This window comes from Hippopotamus amphibius, chromosome 9 (assembly GCF_030028045.1).
Source record: "Hippopotamus amphibius kiboko isolate mHipAmp2 chromosome 9, mHipAmp2.hap2, whole genome shotgun sequence".
Lineage (NCBI taxonomy): Eukaryota > Metazoa > Chordata > Mammalia > Artiodactyla > Hippopotamidae > Hippopotamus > Hippopotamus amphibius.
Window position 1 is genome coordinate 84,036,175 of NC_080194.1, and position 19,255 is coordinate 84,055,429.

Here is a 19,255-nt window from a genome sequence, read left to right on the forward strand (position 1 = left end):
ATTTAGAATGATTGGAGGGTATTTGGAAATATGGTTCTGTTGTAATTTATTTAACTAGTCTTCCATAGACAGGCTCTTAGGTTGCTTTAAACATTTTGCCTTTATAAGCAGCGGCATGTTTATTTTCCTTGTAGCTAAATCATTGCACACATGCTTATTTCCGTAAGATAAATTCCCAGAAATGAAATTACTAGGTTACACTGCACACTTTTGTGTGTGGCTTTGAACATGTCCCCAAATTTTTCTGTGGAAATATATCCATTGTATAAATTTTTACACTCTCAGCAATTACGTGTGAGAATGTCCACCTCCCCACACCCTGCCGAACTTTGTGTTATCCCTCCCACCCCTTAGAATGAACTGCGCTCTCACTCACGCCCAGCCCACTGCGCATGCTCTCTGCGCGAATCAGTCGTTCTCTCCCACGCTCCGCTAGCTAACGTTTATCATCCTTTAGGTCTCAGGCTGGATGTCAATTAGGAAGCCCTGTGCGACTGCCCAGAGTCTGTCTCCATACGGGTGACTGCATAGCACCCTCCACTCCCCCTTTTTACTTGTATGTATGTCGTGCACATGACCGCATTTTCCTGGATCACATTTATAGCCCCAGTACGACCTAATTGGTCGGCACTCATTAAGTACGGCCCATCTCACAAATGAAAAAATACATCAAGAGAAATCACACTGCCAGTTCGCGGTACCTCCTCAGAAGGATTCTGCTCTCAGCCTTGCCTGAAAGGAACAGACATATTTAACCAAGTTCATAATTGCCTTGCCCCACCTGTTCACATGACCCTCTAAGACCTAGACGTCCTAGCAGGGTGTAGTTCTGACTTTTCTGGAACATAGGAATTAAACAAGTACGGTGTTATAGAAACGAGGCCCACCTCACAGCATAAACACGGAATAGGCTTTAATATCTGAGTTGGACGCACCTGCTCACAGGCGTCCGCCTCTGTGTGACCCCCAGATGCTTTCTTCTCACCATCCCCCCATTCCTCTACCTCCTCCTACTTCACATACCTTTTTTTGGATAAAGATTTTTATAGACCTTCTTTCTACTTATAATTACTTTACATTCATTTTCTTCCTTCTTTCTTACATTTGTTTTGACTTCGAACGAGAATATTCTGCTCGTTATTTTCAAAATAGCAGCTCCTGTCACCAGTTCTATGTTACCGTTGGTGGAAACTACATTTGGTCTTTGGAGGTACTGTTTTTGTCTCTCAGCCTGTGTACATGGTAGTTTGAATGTGACTTCGACCAATTCAAGCCAAAAATATGTTTAAATGCCTGTTATATGCCACGAACTATGTGAGGTACTAGAAACATAGCTTCAAGTGGAGAGACCTGGTCCTTGCACTTGCGCATGTGGTTTAGTAGAAGTCCCTTAGCCTCGGCTGTTACTTTTATTTTCAGCAACAGTATGTGGTTGTTTGTGGAAGATTGGAAATAGAAATATTTAACTTCAAAGGGAATGTCAAATATGACAACATGATGGCTCAGGCCATGGTCTGGGGATTTGAATCCCAGCTCTGGCACTTCTTTAGCTGTGTGATTTCGAACAAGATATTGAACCAGTTTGTTATTTTAAGTATTAAATGAGTTAGTCCATGTAAAGCCTGGTGCAAGCTAGAAAATGTCAGTGTTTATTACTGTTAATGAGAGAAGTCAGAAAATCTGGAGGGACAGTTGGTCTGTAAAGCAAGATGAATTGACCTGATAGAAGGGCTGAGTGTGAAATGAAGGTGGCAGTAACTAGAGCACAGTTAGAGGCAGCATGCGAGCTCCATGGAGAGAGCAGGGCTAGACACCTGTGTCTTGAGTAGAGAGGTGACCTGAGGCCTGGGGAGAGAGAGAGAGGAGCCAGAGTTTAGGAACTAGAGTCCCTAGGAGTATGCTTTTTTAAAAGGGTTTTGAAGGAACAGTGGAACACACTGCAAACTGCAGATGTTATTGTAAAGCCCTTCGAATGTGGCTACTTTTATATTCTTTGGCTATTATATGCCTTTGTAGTAGAAATACTAATCACTGCAGGAGAGGGAACAAGTGCCCTGCCTTATCCCAGGAAAAATACAGGAAATTCATGTGGGTGTGGAGTCTGCTGGTGCCCCCATGTGGCCAGTATGTAGTAGTGCAATGGATGAAATAGTGGAGAATTACTGCAGGAATTCTCAGCAAACTGCCATTTTGAGACAACTCCCTTGGCTTGAGTGGCTGTTGGTAGCATTTCTCCCTCCAAGCTTCAGGTTAGCACTCACCCTTGACTCCTTCAGGTGGCTTTGCTGCAGTGATCCTCATCGTGGCGATGGTTGGTGAACGTGGCTCCACTTTCAGTCTTCTTTTGGGTTTTGTGTGGGAAGAAGTAGGGTCACTCACTGCATCTTTTTATTGCCATTTTCTGGTTTTCATGACATTTCATTGTGAAGCTTCAGCACCTTTTATCATTTCATATGTTAGAACAAATTTGCATAAGAGATTTTAATAAGAATCAAGTTGGGGGGAAATGTCCTCTTTCTCTCAGTGGGAAAAATCACAAAGCCATCTCGCAAGAGGGTGTGGCTCTTGGAAGGTGTGAAGAATTGGGGTCTTTGATGCAATCTGCCACGCGCTCAAGGGCAGATTCCTCCCTGCTTCCCTACAGCGCTTTGCCCCATGTTGTACACTGACGTATCAGTGACCTATTGCTTTGTAACAGACTACCTCAGAACTTCGGGGCTTACATCAGCCATTGTGTTTGCGCGTGATTCCATGGGTTGGCCAGGCAGGCAGGGCTCAGCTGGGGTGGCTCACCTCTGCTCTGTGACATCACTCAGGCTTGCTGGTGGAGCTGCAGTTTGAACTGAAGGATCTAGAAGTCACATGACTGGCCCCTCAACTGGGATGGCTGGGACGTTAATACCCTCCCCTCATGATCTTCCAGTTTTCCAGTTTCCGAGGCTGCTGTCTTTGCATTTTTCTAGCAGGGTAGCTGGACTTTTGTTACATGGCCATCTTGGGGTTCCAACAAAATGAAATCAGAAGGCAAGGGCTACTGAGGCAAAGATTCAGAAGCTGCACACCGTCAGCTCTACTGCATTCTGTTTGTCAGAGCAAATCACAGGCTTAGCCCAGGTTCAGCGGGAGGAGAGACAGACTCCGCCTCTTGCTGAGAGGGACAGCAGAGTTCCATTGTGGCCTGTGGGATGAGAGGTTAAGCCACAAGGGTGAGAGGCTCAGTTGGTGCATGCTGGATGAGCACATGAGCGAGTGAGAGAAGCAGAAGCAGGGTCTGCTTGTGAAAGAATCCAGTGTAGGTTTCTTTAAAAAATTTTTTAATGTTCTTCCAGCTTTATTGCAGTGTAGGTTTCTGATGCAATAAAATGCTGATGTACAATGTCTACTTTCTAGTTATCTTCATATTTGTCTGGTGCAACCCCAGATGATGGATTTCCCCAGATCCGGTGGCATCAAACAGCAGACTTTGGCTATGTCCCCAACCCAAGGATGCCCAACACTTTCATGGCTGTAGCTATGGATCTCTGTGATAGGAATTCGCCTTTTGGCAGGTGGGTGCTTCTTGGGCTTTGCATGAACAATAATGTATGTTCTCTGTCTGTGGCCTTCACTCTGATGTTCCCTTGTGAGGGGGCCTAAGGATTGGACATTAGAAGTAGGATTTATCAATCATTCATACTGGATGTGCTGCAGTAACCAAAAACCCTCACCATCCCCGTGCCTTGATGCCACAGAACCTTATTTTGTGTTCACACTCCATGTCCAAAGGAGGTCAACAGAGAGGCTTTGCTGTCATCATTCACAGATCGAGAGCAACGGAGGCTCCAGGGTGATCTGTGCTTCCACAGGCGCCTTACAGCCTCTTATTGGCAATTAAATGCTTCCACCTGAAGCAACACAGGTTGCTTCTGCTCACACTGCACTGGCCAAAGCAAGTCCCATGGCCACGCCTGTCTTCAGCGAGAGCAGGAAATGGAATTCTACCATGGACTCAGAGGAGGACTACCGGGAGGTCTGTGACCAGCCCCAATGACGACCACCCGCTAGCTGCAGGATACCAGGGGATTTCAGTGTGAAATGGAGCCCAACACAGTGTCTGGATTATAGTAGGAGCTTGAATGAATATTTATTTTTGAATGAATGAATGTTTATTGAGTGAACAAATAAAACCTGGACCAAGTAATGAACAGTTGACTCAGATGAAACACAGGACTTTTAGTGGTTGCAACAGTCTTATGAGAGCTCTCCTAGGTTCATTCCAATACCTGCCCTCCCCCCTCCTCTCCCTGTATTCCTTCCTTCCCAAGTCTTCGGTTATTTCAAGGTTTCCAACCCATGGAAGGCCCAGCGCCCCATGTATGGTTACAGTTCACCATTTCTCTTAGGCTGCCTAGCCACAGATCACTGGCTATTAGATTCATCAACTTTATTCTCACCTTCTTAAAGGGTGCTTTTTGTATAAGATTTCCTTTTTAAAAAAATGTGATTATCGTTGAGCCCAAACCCAAAGTTCTCTACCTATTCTTTATCCCGTAGCATACACCCTCGAGATAAGCAGACAGTGGCCTACAGGCTGCACTTGGGGGCCCGTGCCGTGGCTTATGGGGAGAAGTTGATCTTTCAAGGACCACTGCCTCAGAAGATAGAACTCCTGGGCGACAAAGGGATGCTCAACCTCACATATTCCCAGCCAATCCAGGTGCAAAGACATGACAAGATATTTGAGGTGAGAAGTGCAGAAACAATAGGGGTTCATCCTGTGTGGGGGTCAGGATTTCCTCCGCACCGAGGCCCATCTCTAATTACAACATGACTATGAGGCAGGTCTTGGTTGGTCAGGGCTGAGTTTATCTCAGAGTAGCTACTGATGCATTCACTTAGAGGCAGTTTTGTTTTGTCTTGTTTAATTTATTTTTGGCTATGATGCATCTTTGTTGCTGCGCACGGGCTTTCCTATTTGTGGTAAGCTGGGACTACTCTTTGCTGCAGTGTGCAGGCTTTTCATTGTGGTGGCTTCTCTTGTTGCGGAGCACAGGCACTAGGTGCACAGGCTTCAGTAGTTGTGGCACATGGGTTCAGTAGTTGTGGCTGGCAGGCTCTAGAGCACAGGCCCAGTAGTTGTGACACACGGGCTTAGTTGCTCCGAGGCATGTGGGATCTTCCCAGACCAGGGATTGAACCTGTGTCCCCTGCACTGGCAGGTGGATTCTTAACCACTGCACCACCAGGGAAGTCCACTTAGAGGCAATTTTGATGGGACAATCAAGGAATGGAAAATGAGTCCATATTGAAATGATATTCCTTTTGTATTTTCCCTCCCAGATCAACTGTCTTTGCTCAGGAAAGGGCCTGTAGCTTTATTTGTAGGTACCTATTAAGAGGACCCTTGCTCCAGAATATTTCCCTCATCCTTGGACATCTTTTTTTGTCACACTATCCTAAATTCTGATTTTCTTTTGAGTTTAGTCTCTCCTTTAAGAGGTTTAAGCTTGGTGATTTGCAACTTAGTATGAATTATTATAATGGAACTCTGTACTTGCTTCTAATACCTAGTGAGGATCATTCCACTGTGGAACTGGGGCTATTGATGAAACAGCTTATTTAGGAGTCTTCTAAGGTCGGGGTGGGGGGTGGAGGCATTCCCAGGTGGAGCATTTAAATGAGTGTCTTTGGGAGTCCTGAGGCCGTTAAGCTGTGGGGGGTGGTGAGTGAAAAGAGGGCATTGGAGTGGGGATGAAAGACCGTAGAAGAGGAATTTCAGTTACACAGGAGTTTATCCAGGACTGTTCCTCCTCTGGAAGCCTGACCAGAGTATCCACCTGCCTCAGGTGCCTGCTCAGCACCTACTCCACTTAGCTTTTCTGGACACTGGGTTTTAGGAGAATCCTAGCTCCAAGGAGTCTGTGTGTTCTGAGTTCTCCCCTCTAGTGAACTGCTGGCAGTCTGCCCATCATCTGAATCTGACATCTTAGTTGGGGCCAGGACAGAACTGAACCTTTGGGAACTGGATGTTTTATGCTCCCTTCACGGGATTGCTTTCTGACTTGAGCACAGCTTACCATCCAAAGTTCCTCTGTGCCCCTTCATTCCCCAGCTCCTTTGGGAGCCAGAGAGCAGCACACTGGCTGGCTTACTTCGCCCACTCAGACTCCTATCTGCTTTGCCGTTCGGCAGGAGGATCCCAGAAGACTGTTCAGGGGAGCCTTCCCTAAATGCTTCATGTGACTATGCTGCTTTGTCTCCCTCAGTAATTTAATGTTTTACTTACTGATTTAAGCTATTTATTTTATCACGTGAACTTTTATTATTGATCTGTGGCTGTGCTTACCAGACCCAACCTGGACTCAGGTTTATTCTGGTTATGGTAGGAAATGTGTCCTTGGCTGAGGGCGGCTGCTTCTCCGTCTCTCTGCACATCCTCCCAATGTCCTAACTGTTCCTGTTTATGACTCTCCTGTTTAGATCTCCTGTTGCAGTGACCATCAGTGCAAGTGGCTTCCAGCTCCCATGGAGACTTTCTCCACCCAGACGCTAGCCCTGAATGTCAAGTCTTGTCATGACACTCTGGTTGCTGTTCGCTATGCCTGGACCACATGGCCTTGTGAATACAAGCAGTGTCCCCTGTACCAACCAACCAGTACCCTGCCAGCTCCACCCTTCACTGCTTTCATTACAAACCCAATTCCTGGGTATTGCGGCAAGGTTGCTAAGTGATTGTGTTGCAGTATGATCACGTCTTAGACATCAGCGTGGATCCTTCAGATTTCGTCATTTAGTTTAAATGACAACTATTGCTTTGAATGGAAATTAATAGAACTGCCTCATTGATAGTGCCTGGCTAGCACACGGCTGTTTCCATATTCTGAGTTGCCAGAGCTGGTGGGCAAATGAAACGCTTGCCTTTTGTCCCAGTTAGGCCAGGTATCTGTATTAGACGAATTCCGAACTATAAACAACTTGAACCTCAACGTCATTCATGTCCCTCATTACTGGGGTGAAATGTCTTAACACTTTTGTCCCCTTACCTCCAGACCACGGAAACTCAGGGTTGGAAGAGATTTCAAGGCCGTGGAAGGCGGCTAGCAGTTATGTGTTTTTAAATAAAATCTGACAAGTGGTTATCAAACTTCTGTACAAAGTTTCCCTTCTAAACTTCCAAAGAGTTTTTCCTCATGTGGAACTGAAATGTTTCTTCCACTATACAGCAATCTTTCAGAGGACTGAAGACAGCCCTATTTTGTTCTAAGCCAAAAACAATTCTGTTCCTTCAGTCTAAATAATGATAATGTGAGTGTTTAAAAGAAAGAAACCAGAACCACATGCAGGCATTCTGGGAGGTGCTAAGGGACAGCCTCGAGGAGGGAAGAGAAAGGGCAAGGCGGTAACAGCCCCTGGGGGAGCCAAGTGAGCCAAGGGGCCACTGAGAGGCAAGCAGATATCAGGCTCTTTAAAGGTAATAGGTTTAACTATGAAAAGGATATTCCAGATGGAAGAGCAAAGGAAGGATGAAAATAAAGCTACACGATAACCATTTAGAAAAATAATCCAGATGGGACAAATGTGAAAGAGGGCTTTTGTGTATACTATTAAGAATCATAATGCTGTTTATTGGTAGATTAAAAACAGCTAAAGGCACTTGATGATTGTAATCTATAATAAGCTGGAAACAAAAGTATAATCATTGGTCACGTGTACACGTTTATGTCTAGTCAAAATTGGGTTAGGAAGGGGCTTGCAGCTTGTCCTCTGAAGCTGAGAAAGCAGTGAGCCTTATCTGTGGGTAGTTTCCTTTCCCTTAATGTGAAAAATGAGAAGGGAAACATAAGCACCACCCTCTCCACACCTGCCCCCCAAGGGGTCCTGGTGTAACTGAACAGCAGGAATGCTTGTCAGCGCCAGAATTTTACTTAGTAAAACCGAAAACAGCTGCATGGCTTGCAAGGAACTCTGGCTCCTTTGAGGACTTCCTACCGTACAATTAACTCCCAACACTTGAACCTTGGTCTCTTACTCATCTGACCTAATAGGAACCACGAACCCAGCAACAGACTCCTGAGAAAAAGGAATCTACTGTCCACCCCTCCCCACCCCCAACACACATGTGCTCAGTGGCTGTTCTATTTTGGAGGCAGCTAGAGACAGCCAAGAGCTCTAGGCCAGGTGCCCTTCACCTCCAGTAACCCAGGCACACAGTTATAAAGTTAGGTTCAGGTGGTGGATATCTTAATAAAAAGTCATGTGAAAATTTATTTTTAATGGTTGAATCATTTAAAACATTCTGTGGGAATTCAGTTTATTTCCCAAATGAAAATAACTGTTTTCATTTAAAAAATGAAATTTATAATTTCTGTAGAAGACCTGGATGCTAAAGAAAAGTATAAGCAAGTAAAAATCACCCCCAAAATTATCATTTGGAAACACTTAATATTTTGGTGAACATCACTTGACTTGTTTGGGTCACATTTTACATACTACTACAACATATATTATTTTGTAATCTGTGTTTTTGACTTATTCTAGCAAAATAATTTTCCTATATAAAGTAAAAACAGATTTAGTTTGTGGGAGACCCATACTTTATTTAACCAATTTGCCATTAGTGGACATAGAGGGTTTTAAACTAATACTGTGATAACATTACATGTACACACCATACTGCACTTAATCCCTTAGGGTCCTTAAAGTGGAATAACAGGTTTAAGGATAAATAGGTTTAACATTCTGATACCTAAAGCTTAACCTTCCCAAAGGGTTCAACAGTTTACATTCCCACCAAGGCACAGTCCCATTTTTCCCCCATTCTCACTGACACTGGATGTTGTCAAATTTAAGAAATCTTTAACAATCCAATAGATAAAAAGATTTTTTAAGTATACTAGCTTAGGGCAGGGTTCTTCAAGTTATTTAAAACTATGATCCATAGTAAGAGCATTTTACGTCATTCCATGTATCCTCACGTGTATTGTGTGAATGGTATACAAACACCTATATACACACTACAGTTGAAACCAAAGTTTCAACCTTTCGACACGTGATGCATTCCAATATGTTCTAATTGTCTTCTAATTTAAGGTTAAAAGATGTGGGTCTTGACTGCCTAAGTTTAAGAACAACTAATGTGTTGAGATTTGTAGCTTGAAAAACACTTTTAGGAAAGCTACAAAATGAATACTTATTAAACTGCGCACTACCTTATATAAAAATTTTTTAATGACTTTCTTAAAATGAAGCTCACTTTGAACCTGTGGTTAACTCAGGTTGTAACAGAATGGAAAGATTGGTTATGTGATAAAAGCAGCAGATACCATTTCTGTGTAAGTACACATGGCTTCAGGCATCTCATGCAAAGAAAAAAGAAAAACATTAACAGTTGTGAGTAATCTTTCTATCCCTGATTTGCTATTATCCACATTTTACTATTTTTTTTGCACTGTAAAAGCTATACAAACTTATAAGACTATAATAATTAAGGGTCATAAAACTAACATTACTTACTTTAGTTTCTGATACTTTATAGTCGCCAGTGTGATGTGCTCTGAATGCTGCATCTGATCCCTCCCTCTGCCATCCAGACAGAGGCCTATAAAATGCTTGGCCCATTTGTTTTCTCCCGTTAGCAGCTATGGATTGTAGCACAGTGACAATCCAGTTCTCACTACTCCTTCCCCATTTTTCTACTTCTGGGGTCCTCTTGTCCCTTCTCATTCCAGTCAGCCCTGGTACCTGGCTGTGTGGGGGCAAAGCATCCCACAAGGTACTGTGGAGTGGTATTGGTGGGGATCAGGTGATGCAGTGAGCCTCTACCTTAATGCTGTAAATAGAGTCCAAAAAATTCAGTTATATAGAATGCAGAGTTACATTATTACATGACTAATGAGCTGATGGGGTGAGTCTGTTATGGACAATGGGAACCAATTATGTTCTATCTAAATTTGTGTTACCATGTTGTTTCAGTATATTTAGATAAAAGCACATTCTCCAGTAAGGAGCCACAAAGGCAATGTAGAAAGGGTTAGAGAGGATTTTCTGATCCCCTTGTGAAATGTGAAAAAGATGAACAGTGGGCCTTGGACTGGACCTTCCAGCTTGGGGATAAGCAGGATTTGATTTTAATGACACTGACATGAAAATAAAGCAGCAGCTGGTTGAAGGGCTGGGACTTAATATTCATTGACCTGGGATTAGAATCAAGGGTAGAAGGTTGTCAGAATCTTACTACCTTCCTCATGAGTCAGCAAGCCATCTCTCCCTCTGGTTTATAAAGGACTTAAGTTTACGCTGCCTCAGACAGAGCTAGGCAAAAAGATTATATCCTGATTACAACAAGATGAAAATAAGCAGAACTGTCGAGAGAAATTTATTACTAAAAATAAAGCAGCTGAAGTTTTTCCCAGGAAAGCTGTCACCATGGGAACCTCCGTGACAAAATGTGTTAATTTACTATCTTCTTCACGCCTGAGTTGCTGCCTTCTTCCACATAGCCTAAGTTTTAGTTTAAGTTAAAAAATCCATCTTGATGAAAATGAGGTGGTACTGATCCCTTCTTGTTCAGTCTGAAGACTGAGTTGGGCTACACTGCGACGGAGACTTCAAGTGCTGTAGGTGAGGGTCTACTAAGGGTTCATGTGTCAGGAACATAGGTTGGTAAGAAGACACAAAGGCTGTAGGCTGAAGCTCTGGGAGGTCCAAGGATCCTGGAGAAAAAAATTCTTTAAGTTCCACTGCTGTCTGGGAATCTCAGGAGACTGGCTTGATCAGACACATAGATGTCCTTTTAATGCTTTCAACTCCTTTGCCTCTATCAGCCCAATTTTGCCCTTGTTTGGTAAGACAGGACAGATATTTACTTTTTCTTTTTTTTTTTTTTAATTTATTTTTTTAATTTTTTTGGGGGTACACCAGGTTCAATCAACTGTTTTTATACACATATCCCCATATCAGATATTTACTTTTTCAATGAAGAAAACTGTGGTTGAAATACAGCAAGTGGTGTTGGAAAAATTGGACAGCTGCATATAAGTCAATAAAGTTAGAACACACCCTCACACCATACACAAAAATAAACTCAAAATGGCTTTAAGACTTAAATATAAGACATGACACCATAAAACTCCTAGAAGAGGACCCAGGCAAAACATTCTCTGGCATAAATCGTACCAATATTTTCTTAGGTCAGTCTCCCAAGGCAATAGAAATAAAAGCAAAAATAAACAAATGGGACCTAATTAAACTCACAAGTTTTTGCATAGCAAAGGAAAGCATAAACAGAACGAAAAGCCAACCTACAGACTGGGAGAAAATATTTGCAAATGATGTGACTGACAAGGGCTTAATTTCCAAAATATACAAACAGCATATACAACTCAAAAACAAAAAAACAACCCAATCGCAAAATGGGCATAAGACCTAAATGGACATTTCTCCAAAGAAGACATACAGATGGCCAACAAACACATGAAAAGATGCTCAACATCACTAAACATTAGAGAAATGCAAGTCAAAGCCACAATGAGGTACTACCTCGCACTAGTCAGAATAGCCATCATTAAAAGGTCTACAAATAATAAATGTTGGAGAGGGTGTGGAGAAAAGGGAACCCTCTTACACTGTTTTTGAATGTAAATTGGTACAACCATTATGGAAAATAGTACGGAGGTTCCTCAAAAAACTAAAAATAAAATTACCATATGACCCAGCAATCCTATTCCTGGGCATAAACCCAGACAATACTGTAATCTGAAAAGATACATGCACCCCTATGTTCATAGCAGCTCTACTTACAATAGCCAAGCCATTGACAGACGAATGGATAAAAAAGATGTGGTGTATATATATATGTACACACACACACACACACACACACACACACACAAGTATTAGCCATAAAAAAGAATGAAACAATACCATCTGCAGCAACATGGATGGACATAGGGATTATCACACTAAGTGAAGTCAGTCAGAAAGAGAAAGACAAATATCACATGATATCACTTATATGTGGACTATAAAATACAACACAAATGAACTTATCTAGGAAACAGAAATAGACTCACAGACATAGAGAACAGACTCATGGATGCCAAGGGGGAGGGAAGGACTGGGAGTTTGGGATTAGCAGATGCAAGCTATTATATATAGGATAGATAAACAACAAGGTCCTACTGTACAGCACAGGGAACTATATTCAATACCCTGTGATAAAACGTAACGGAAAAGAGTATGAAAAAGTATATATGCATATAACTGAATCACTTTGCTGTACAGCAGAAATCAACACATTGTTAATCAACTATACTTCAGTAAGATATTAAAAAAAAAACCAAAAACTGTGGCTGAAATAGATCAAGTAACTTGCCTACGGTTACAGAGCATAGTAGGCAGAGACAGAGACGTAAATTCTATCTTGTTTCCAGTCCAGAGTTCTCCCTGTAAGACTCCCATGCCAGATCCCCCAATCACTCCACTCATTTGTGGGAGGGAATCCATGAACACAGGCAGGACCAAGGCCATGACCTGATCCCCTTTACTACATCTGAAATTTCAGTCCCACAGTACACTTTCCCTTGTATTCTGCTTAGGTTATTATTTAGGTTAGAAAATGAGGCACCCTAGTTTCTCAGGGAGCCCTGTCTCACCACAATCTCAGTCATGCCCTATGACTCCTGCAAGGGCTGCCCATGGCAAGAGCAGGGAAAGCTTCTATCACTCACTGCCCAGATATGTGGGGTACTCAGCGATGAACGAAGAGGGAAAGGTGGTGTAAAAATGGTCAGTTTTTGAGCCAGAAGGGAAAAATAAAAGATACCTTGTAGGATGTGATTGGTATGATCTTCATCGAAGGTCTGTTTCCGAAAGGCTTCAAAGCTTGTAGCTGCGTCATTCTCTAGCTGTCCCTGGGGTGGGGAACTGTCTCCTGGTTTGCACACATCAAACTTCACCCACTGGTAACTGCAGGACCAAAGGGATCACTATGGAGTTGTCTGTTGGCCATTATAACCCATTCTTCCCTCCAAAGGGATCAGGTATTTTTTCTTTAGGTCTCTCCCATATGCATCTGAAAAACATATTAACTAACGAACAACGAAAAGCAGTCTTCTTTAGTGACACTTTGTGCACAGAAGTAGCTCAGTAAATAGACAAACAAATAGAGCAGTGGCCGCCAGTTTAGGTCCCTGGCCCACTGATCATGGAGCTTCTTTCAAGGGAATGGATTTGACCCCACTTACTTGACACATTTTCGAGCTCCTGGACAACTCTGGATCAGGTTGTGGATGGTTGGATGAGAAAACCCAAAAAAGTCAGCTCCAGATGGATGCAGGTTGGGCATTAGTTTCCCCCTAAATAGGAGAAGGAGAATTTTAGTTTGAGAGCTGAGATAGAGATGAGAATGTGGGTATGAACACACAGAATAAGCTTTCCTGACTTGGACACTCTGGAGACTGCAGCTGGTAAGACATTCGAAGGACACAGGATAGCTTCCTATAAAATAAGGGATCTCTACTCACTAAAAGCAAGAGAGAAGGTCTCACTCTACCCAAAGTGATCTTTTTAGCCTGCGTTTAAGCTGTTGGTCAACTTACATAGAAGCACTTATGGTCTTGAGCAGTTCTGCATGACAGGCATCTGCAGAAGAGCTGACAATGGCACTCTGGGGGTCATCTTCAGGAACAATTTCAAACTGAGAAAGACAAAGGAGCTATGAGGTCAGTCTTCAAGGAGAAGCTGGTAGAGAGAGTCGTACTACTACTATTACTGTTTCTTCACTCTGGAACCTGGAGCTGAGTACACCAGCTAGGAGGTGCGTATCATTTCCTAGAAGGCTGTGAGAAATTCCAAGCCAAGAAAACAAAGTCTCTTGATTGTTTAATTCTATACTCTTCGCTTGACTACTCTCCAGAGGGCAACACTTAATTTGTTATACACCTTTCCAGGTGCTTTGTTATCCACTTACTTACATTTATAAGTATAAATACAAATGGTATTTTAAAAACAAATGAGATCATTCTCCACATAAGCTTAGTTTACTTTATAATATCTAGGAAGAGAACAGGCCATTTTGACTGCAAATCCCCATTTCACTTTTATTTTCTGAGTTGTAAAATATCCTATTTATAAAAAGAAACTGTTAAACCAAAATTACACTAATACTGAGGAATTTTTGCGAAGAAACTATTTTTGTAACAAGTGCTATCAAGCCAACCTAATTCCTTGATGAGTTTTCTATACAGTTTGACTCTTTGCAAAAAAAAAAAAAAAAAAAAAAAAAAAAAAATCTGTAACAGATTCTACTTAGTCAGTTACATTTCTTGACCAGTTTTCTATAAAGTTCAGTTAAGCAGTTTCCAGTTTTTCAATGTTCAATCAAATTATTCCACATAGGATTAATTTATTTTCTGTATGTATGTATATATATATACACACACACATATTTTTTACAATGATTATTTTTTAAAAATCCAAAACAAACCTTACTGAGTACAGTTTCAACTGCTGTTAGTTTTCTTCTGTGGTTATTATTTCATTTGATTCAATTCTCCTGTGTCAAATTTTAGAGCTCTTTCAATTCTGTCAATAATAAATTACCTTGTGAGTAGTTTTAGTCAATGGTTTTGTTACTTCAATGACATATGTTGCAAGTTTAACATTCTGATGGTTTATATTGATTTCTCAGCTAACTTATGAAAAAACTGTGAACAATTATCTTTAAATATTTCAGGATTGCTCTTCTATTTGGTACTGGTCATGCCAATTCCAATCTTTTATGCTGTGTGTACACTATACATCCTATTTGAGCAAAGAGCAATTAAAAGGCCAAAATGCAGTATTTTGGTCTTGGAATCTCTCCCTACTTCATTCTTTTAACTGCTGTACAATATTACACAAGGTGGATATATCTTAATTTTTAACCATTCTCCTATTGATGGGTATTTAGGCTACTCCTAATTTCTTGCTATTGTAAACAATGCCACAATTACATTGGTATATGTAACTCTTTTGTTCACATGTGCACATTTCTCTAAAACATACTAAAGCATCTAGAAGTATTTTGGATTAAAGGATTCACACACTAAAATTGTTGATATTGCTCAGCTGCCTTCCAAAAATAAGGAACTTCACAAATTTTCACTCCTATTAGTGCCATTTGTACTTGTTTTCCTACACGCTGGCCAACATTTGCTATTATCTATCTGATATTTGCCTATGAGAAAAATAAGATTTTTGTTTTATCTGCATCTCCCTAACTACTAGTGAGGTCTGCTCTCATCAACCATCTGCACTGTTTCTGTGAAAAGCCTGTTTTATCTGATTGCTTTTTATCTTAGACCACAAGAGCACTTTATCTGGATATTAATCCACTGTTATATATTTCCTTCTTGTTTGTCACTTGAGTTTTTTTTTTAAATAAAGAAATTTATTTATTTATTGGCTGTATTGGGTCTCTGTTGCTGCGGGCAGGCTTTCTCTAGTTGTGGTGAGCAGGGGCTACTCTTTGTTGTGGTGTGGGGGCTTCTCACTGCAGTGGCTTCTCTTGTTGCGGAGCATGGGCTCTAGGCGCACGGGCTTCAGTAGTTGTGGCAGATGAGCTCAATAGTTGTGGCTCGCAGACTCTGAAGCGCAGGCTTAGTTGCTCTGTGGCATGAGGGATGTTCCCAGACCAGGGCTTGAACCCGTGTCCCTTGCATTGGCAGACAGATTCTTAACCACTGTGCCACCAGGAAAGCCCTGTTGCTTGAGTTTTAACTTTTATTATGGTGGTTTTTGTCATTCAGAAGTGTTTAAATTTTTAACAGTCATATCTCTTACTATTTTCCATTATGGCTTCTACTTTTCACATCTTGCTAAAGAAAACCTTTTTACCTCACCCTAGGATTATAAAAATATTGTTCTATATTTTCTTTTAACATATTTACAGTATAAAACATTCTATAAAGCTGAAGCAATTAAAAAGTCATACTGGTATTTATAGACAAATATATGACATAGAATCATCTGGAAACATACTTAAGTATTATATGTATTTAGTATATAGTACAGGTGTCACTTGATATTAGCTGGAGAAAAAAAATTAAAGTTCACAATGTACCGGAAAATAATGTCTGGATGGGTTAGTGGCTTAATAAAGGAAACAAAAAACCCCACAGACTCTTCTTTTTTTAAAAATATTTGAGCAATTTGTCTTTCAGAGGAAATTAAGGACCAGCTTGTCAATTGCCATTTACATTCTATTAGGATTTTGATTAGATTTTCCTTGAATGTATAGATTTGTTATAAATATTGCTATGATATGGAGTCTGTCTGTTACAGCACTTTCTAAAGAGAAACGCTGCATAGCCAAGGTCATCTGAACTCTCAGCTGCATCCGACAGCGTTCTAACCAGGATAGGAGTGATGTAATACTGTCCACATGTGTCAAGCAGGCTCTCAGCTTCCGCTCAAAGCTTCCTTCCCTTGCTTCTATCTCCTTTCACCTCGTTTTCTAGCGCTCTGTAACATCATCAGTCAGTGAAGCCTGGAACTCTGAAAATGGTCTATTTTCCCCCAATGATCAGAGGAGACAGTTTGGGAAGATGAACTGTCTTGAACCACAGCACTGAGAAGGATGAACAAAGGTATTTAGTAAGACTAGGATTTGGGTCTCCCAGGTCCTCAAGAGTATGTGTAGTCAGAAACTAATATGCAGTTTCTCTGCTACCTCCATTTTGGTCCCACCTGAATTGGCACAGTGTCAAACAAATCTTCCCTGAATGTGGGCCTGCACTTTACAAACAAGCAGCTTGACCAGGCTTCATGTGATCACCACACTGACATTAGCAGCAGCACGGTTCAAGAGAAGAGGTGTCGGTAGCAGAATCACACAAATGCAGACGACTCACATCCCAGCTCAATCACTTATTAGCATAAGTGTGACTCAGGGCCAATCACTTTCTGCATCTTACACAGTATTTACATCGGAAAGTGTCTGAATAGGTAATATACATTAAGTGCCTGCCATAGAGAAGGTTCTCAAAAACAAACAAACAAAAAACCCAGCAGTTATTCTTAGAGTGGGTACCTGAGGCTGGGTGCCGCCGTCCTTGATCTGACAGGTGTACAGACACTCCTGGTCTGGGCTCCTCATGCTGGCGTATACCCGAGTACTGCAGTAGCCCACAGGGTAGATGGCACTCTCGTCATGGAAGCCAGGTCGGTCTGTGATGATCTATAAAAAAAAAAGATTCCCCCAACCTGCCACTGAGGTCACTGGAGAATTTAATAGTCCAGGGTACTGTGGTACCCTTCAGAATCACCTGGGGCTGCAAAGAGTGACTCAAATCAGAAAGAGAAAGAGTGCAGGATGTGTAGCAGACAAAACTGACCTGGTTTCCTAGGGATTGAAGATTTTCTGGGGTTGGTCTGGATCAGCAAGGGGCTGCTGCTAATGGGAACAGGGAGGGAAGGCTCAACCCCACTCCCGTAGTTCTGATTCTCCTCTCTCTTCATCGCTGGTCTCACTCACCTCCCCCAGGCTATATACTGTTAGACCCCCCAGTCCGATGGGGAACACAGGCCGTCCTGAGGGATCCAGGGCAATGGGCTGAACCAGCTTGCGAGCACCTGCCTCCATTTTCTTTTTCTTGGATGTTTTCTTCAGAACTGAAACGCAAATCTGGGGTCACCCACTTTAGGCCCCTCCCAGTGCTGAGGGGAAGGGAAAAATTTACATGATGCTAAGAGCAATAAGCCAATCCCGTTCTACACACTCATTGAAAGGGCACATGGGACTTTCCCCAAAGCCCTAAGTATCATTCTCACCCACCCACCTGGCAGTACCCAATTTTAGTGTCAGTGCTTAGGATCTAAAAGCCTTATACTTTGTAAGGCCTCTGACTTCATTTATAAGGTCAGCAATTTCCCAAGCCATTTGCATGCTCAAAAGGCCACTGAGCCCATTTCCCTGCCTCTAGGAAAGACTGAACTGGAGGCACCCAGAGAGTTGGGAGTGTAAGGGAAGGGGGAGGCCTTGGCCTGCTCCCAAAACATTTAACTAGGTCTAACTGCAATGCCTCTACCTGGAGTGGCTTTAAGACACTTGGTTTTCAAGGGCTATCAGGGCTGCTTAAGGACCAGGTAAGAGTTTACGTCATCTCTGTGGCTGAGTGTCTGCCAGCTGGTACCAGGTCTTTGTCATTAGTTGTTGAGCCACTGGGGCAACTGATATCCTCTCCCCAAGGTACCTTCCAGTTTGTTGTTCTCTTTGCCTTTTTCTTTTTTCTCCTTCTTGGATTTCTTTCCAAATGGTTCCTCAGCCCCAGCGCTAGGCCCAGAAATTGGCCCAGCTCCCTGGATAGTTCCCACAGAGCTGGCCACACCGTAAGTCAGGGGCAAACTGGAGCTGTGGGAAGGAGCTGCAGCCTGTACTTCACCTTCGGTTAGAGCCTGGAGCTGGAGGAGCTTCTTTAGCAAGTACCTGAGGTCGGGAAGGCAAGGGAGCAGAGGTATGAGCTTCTGTTTTATCACAATTCCGTATTTTATTCAAGTACTGGGAAAAGCCAAAATGATACACAAAGATTATTCCATTCACAAAAATAAGATTCCTATTGGACCTTGGGAAAAATGAAGCTTCAGAGAATAATATTTCGAGAAGCCAAGGATAAAGGATTATAGTGTATCTCTTTTGCATCTGGAGAGCTCTTCTAACTGGATGTTGGAAGATATCAGGCTTCTGAACGGCACATACCATGAGCTGTATATGTACACATACTCACAGAGTACTACATACTGAATAACTATTTGTAGAATGATAAGCAGTTTCTCTTATCCCTTGGCTTTTATAACTGCAGAGTTAGGTTGCGACTTTCTCTGTACCAGATTAGTGGCCAGTGGGCTGTGCAAAGCACAAAAATCACAATGGAGGAAAATTCCCAGGAACAGTAACACCATATCAATCACCAAAAAATGTAATTCTGAACACAAAATGAACCCGGCTCACCGTCTTTCTTCTTTTGCTTTAATAAATTTTTCCTCAAGACGAGCAATTTCATCACAAATAGCAGCATTTTCCTTGAAGAAAAATATTGAATATAATCACACAAAATGAATAAAAGATCAAAGTATTATACTGAGATGAGGAGGTATATTCCAAACCAAAGAAGTCTGTGTTGCTGGGTGAAAAGGAAAAGCTAGTCTACCTTGCAGGCAAACTGTAAACAAACCTATAAGTAAAGGTAGGGCAGAGTAATTAGATAATTTATAGAAACTGGGGCACCTTTGAGTGAAA

At 42.0% G+C, this 19,255-nt stretch overlaps 2 protein-coding genes across 5 annotated transcripts in view; one reads left to right on the top strand and one right to left on the bottom strand.

Annotated features, from left to right (window-relative positions):
* The window catches only part of SIAE (sialic acid acetylesterase), a 35,369-nt gene extending 27,413 nt beyond the window's left edge, over positions 1-7,956 (top strand). For both annotated transcript variants that reach the window (XM_057748072.1, XM_057748073.1), the window contains exons 8-10: positions 3,391-3,548; positions 4,534-4,723; positions 6,460-7,956. In XM_057748072.1, the coding sequence (XP_057604055.1) occupies positions 3,391-3,548; positions 4,534-4,723; positions 6,460-6,711 (600 nt within the window). In that variant the 3' untranslated portion in view covers positions 6,712-7,956. The remainder of the gene's footprint in view (positions 1-3,390; positions 3,549-4,533; positions 4,724-6,459) is intronic.
* Positions 1-19,255, bottom strand: part of TBRG1 (transforming growth factor beta regulator 1) — a 42,551-nt gene that overhangs the window by 21,466 nt on the left and 1,830 nt on the right. For 2 of the 3 annotated variants that reach the window (XM_057748074.1, XM_057748076.1), the window contains exons 2-8: positions 18,968-19,038; positions 18,213-18,445; positions 17,495-17,631; positions 17,051-17,197; positions 13,578-13,675; positions 13,224-13,334; positions 12,803-12,945 (exon numbers count right to left, since the gene is read on the bottom strand). In XM_057748074.1, the coding sequence (XP_057604057.1) occupies positions 12,803-12,945; positions 13,224-13,334; positions 13,578-13,675; positions 17,051-17,197; positions 17,495-17,631; positions 18,213-18,445; positions 18,968-19,038 (940 nt within the window). Of the gene's footprint in view, positions 1-10,341; positions 10,692-12,802; positions 12,946-13,223; positions 13,335-13,577; positions 13,676-17,050; positions 17,198-17,494; positions 17,632-18,212; positions 18,446-18,967; positions 19,039-19,255 lie in introns of those variants that run through there. The other variant, XM_057748075.1, reaches the window with a different exon arrangement.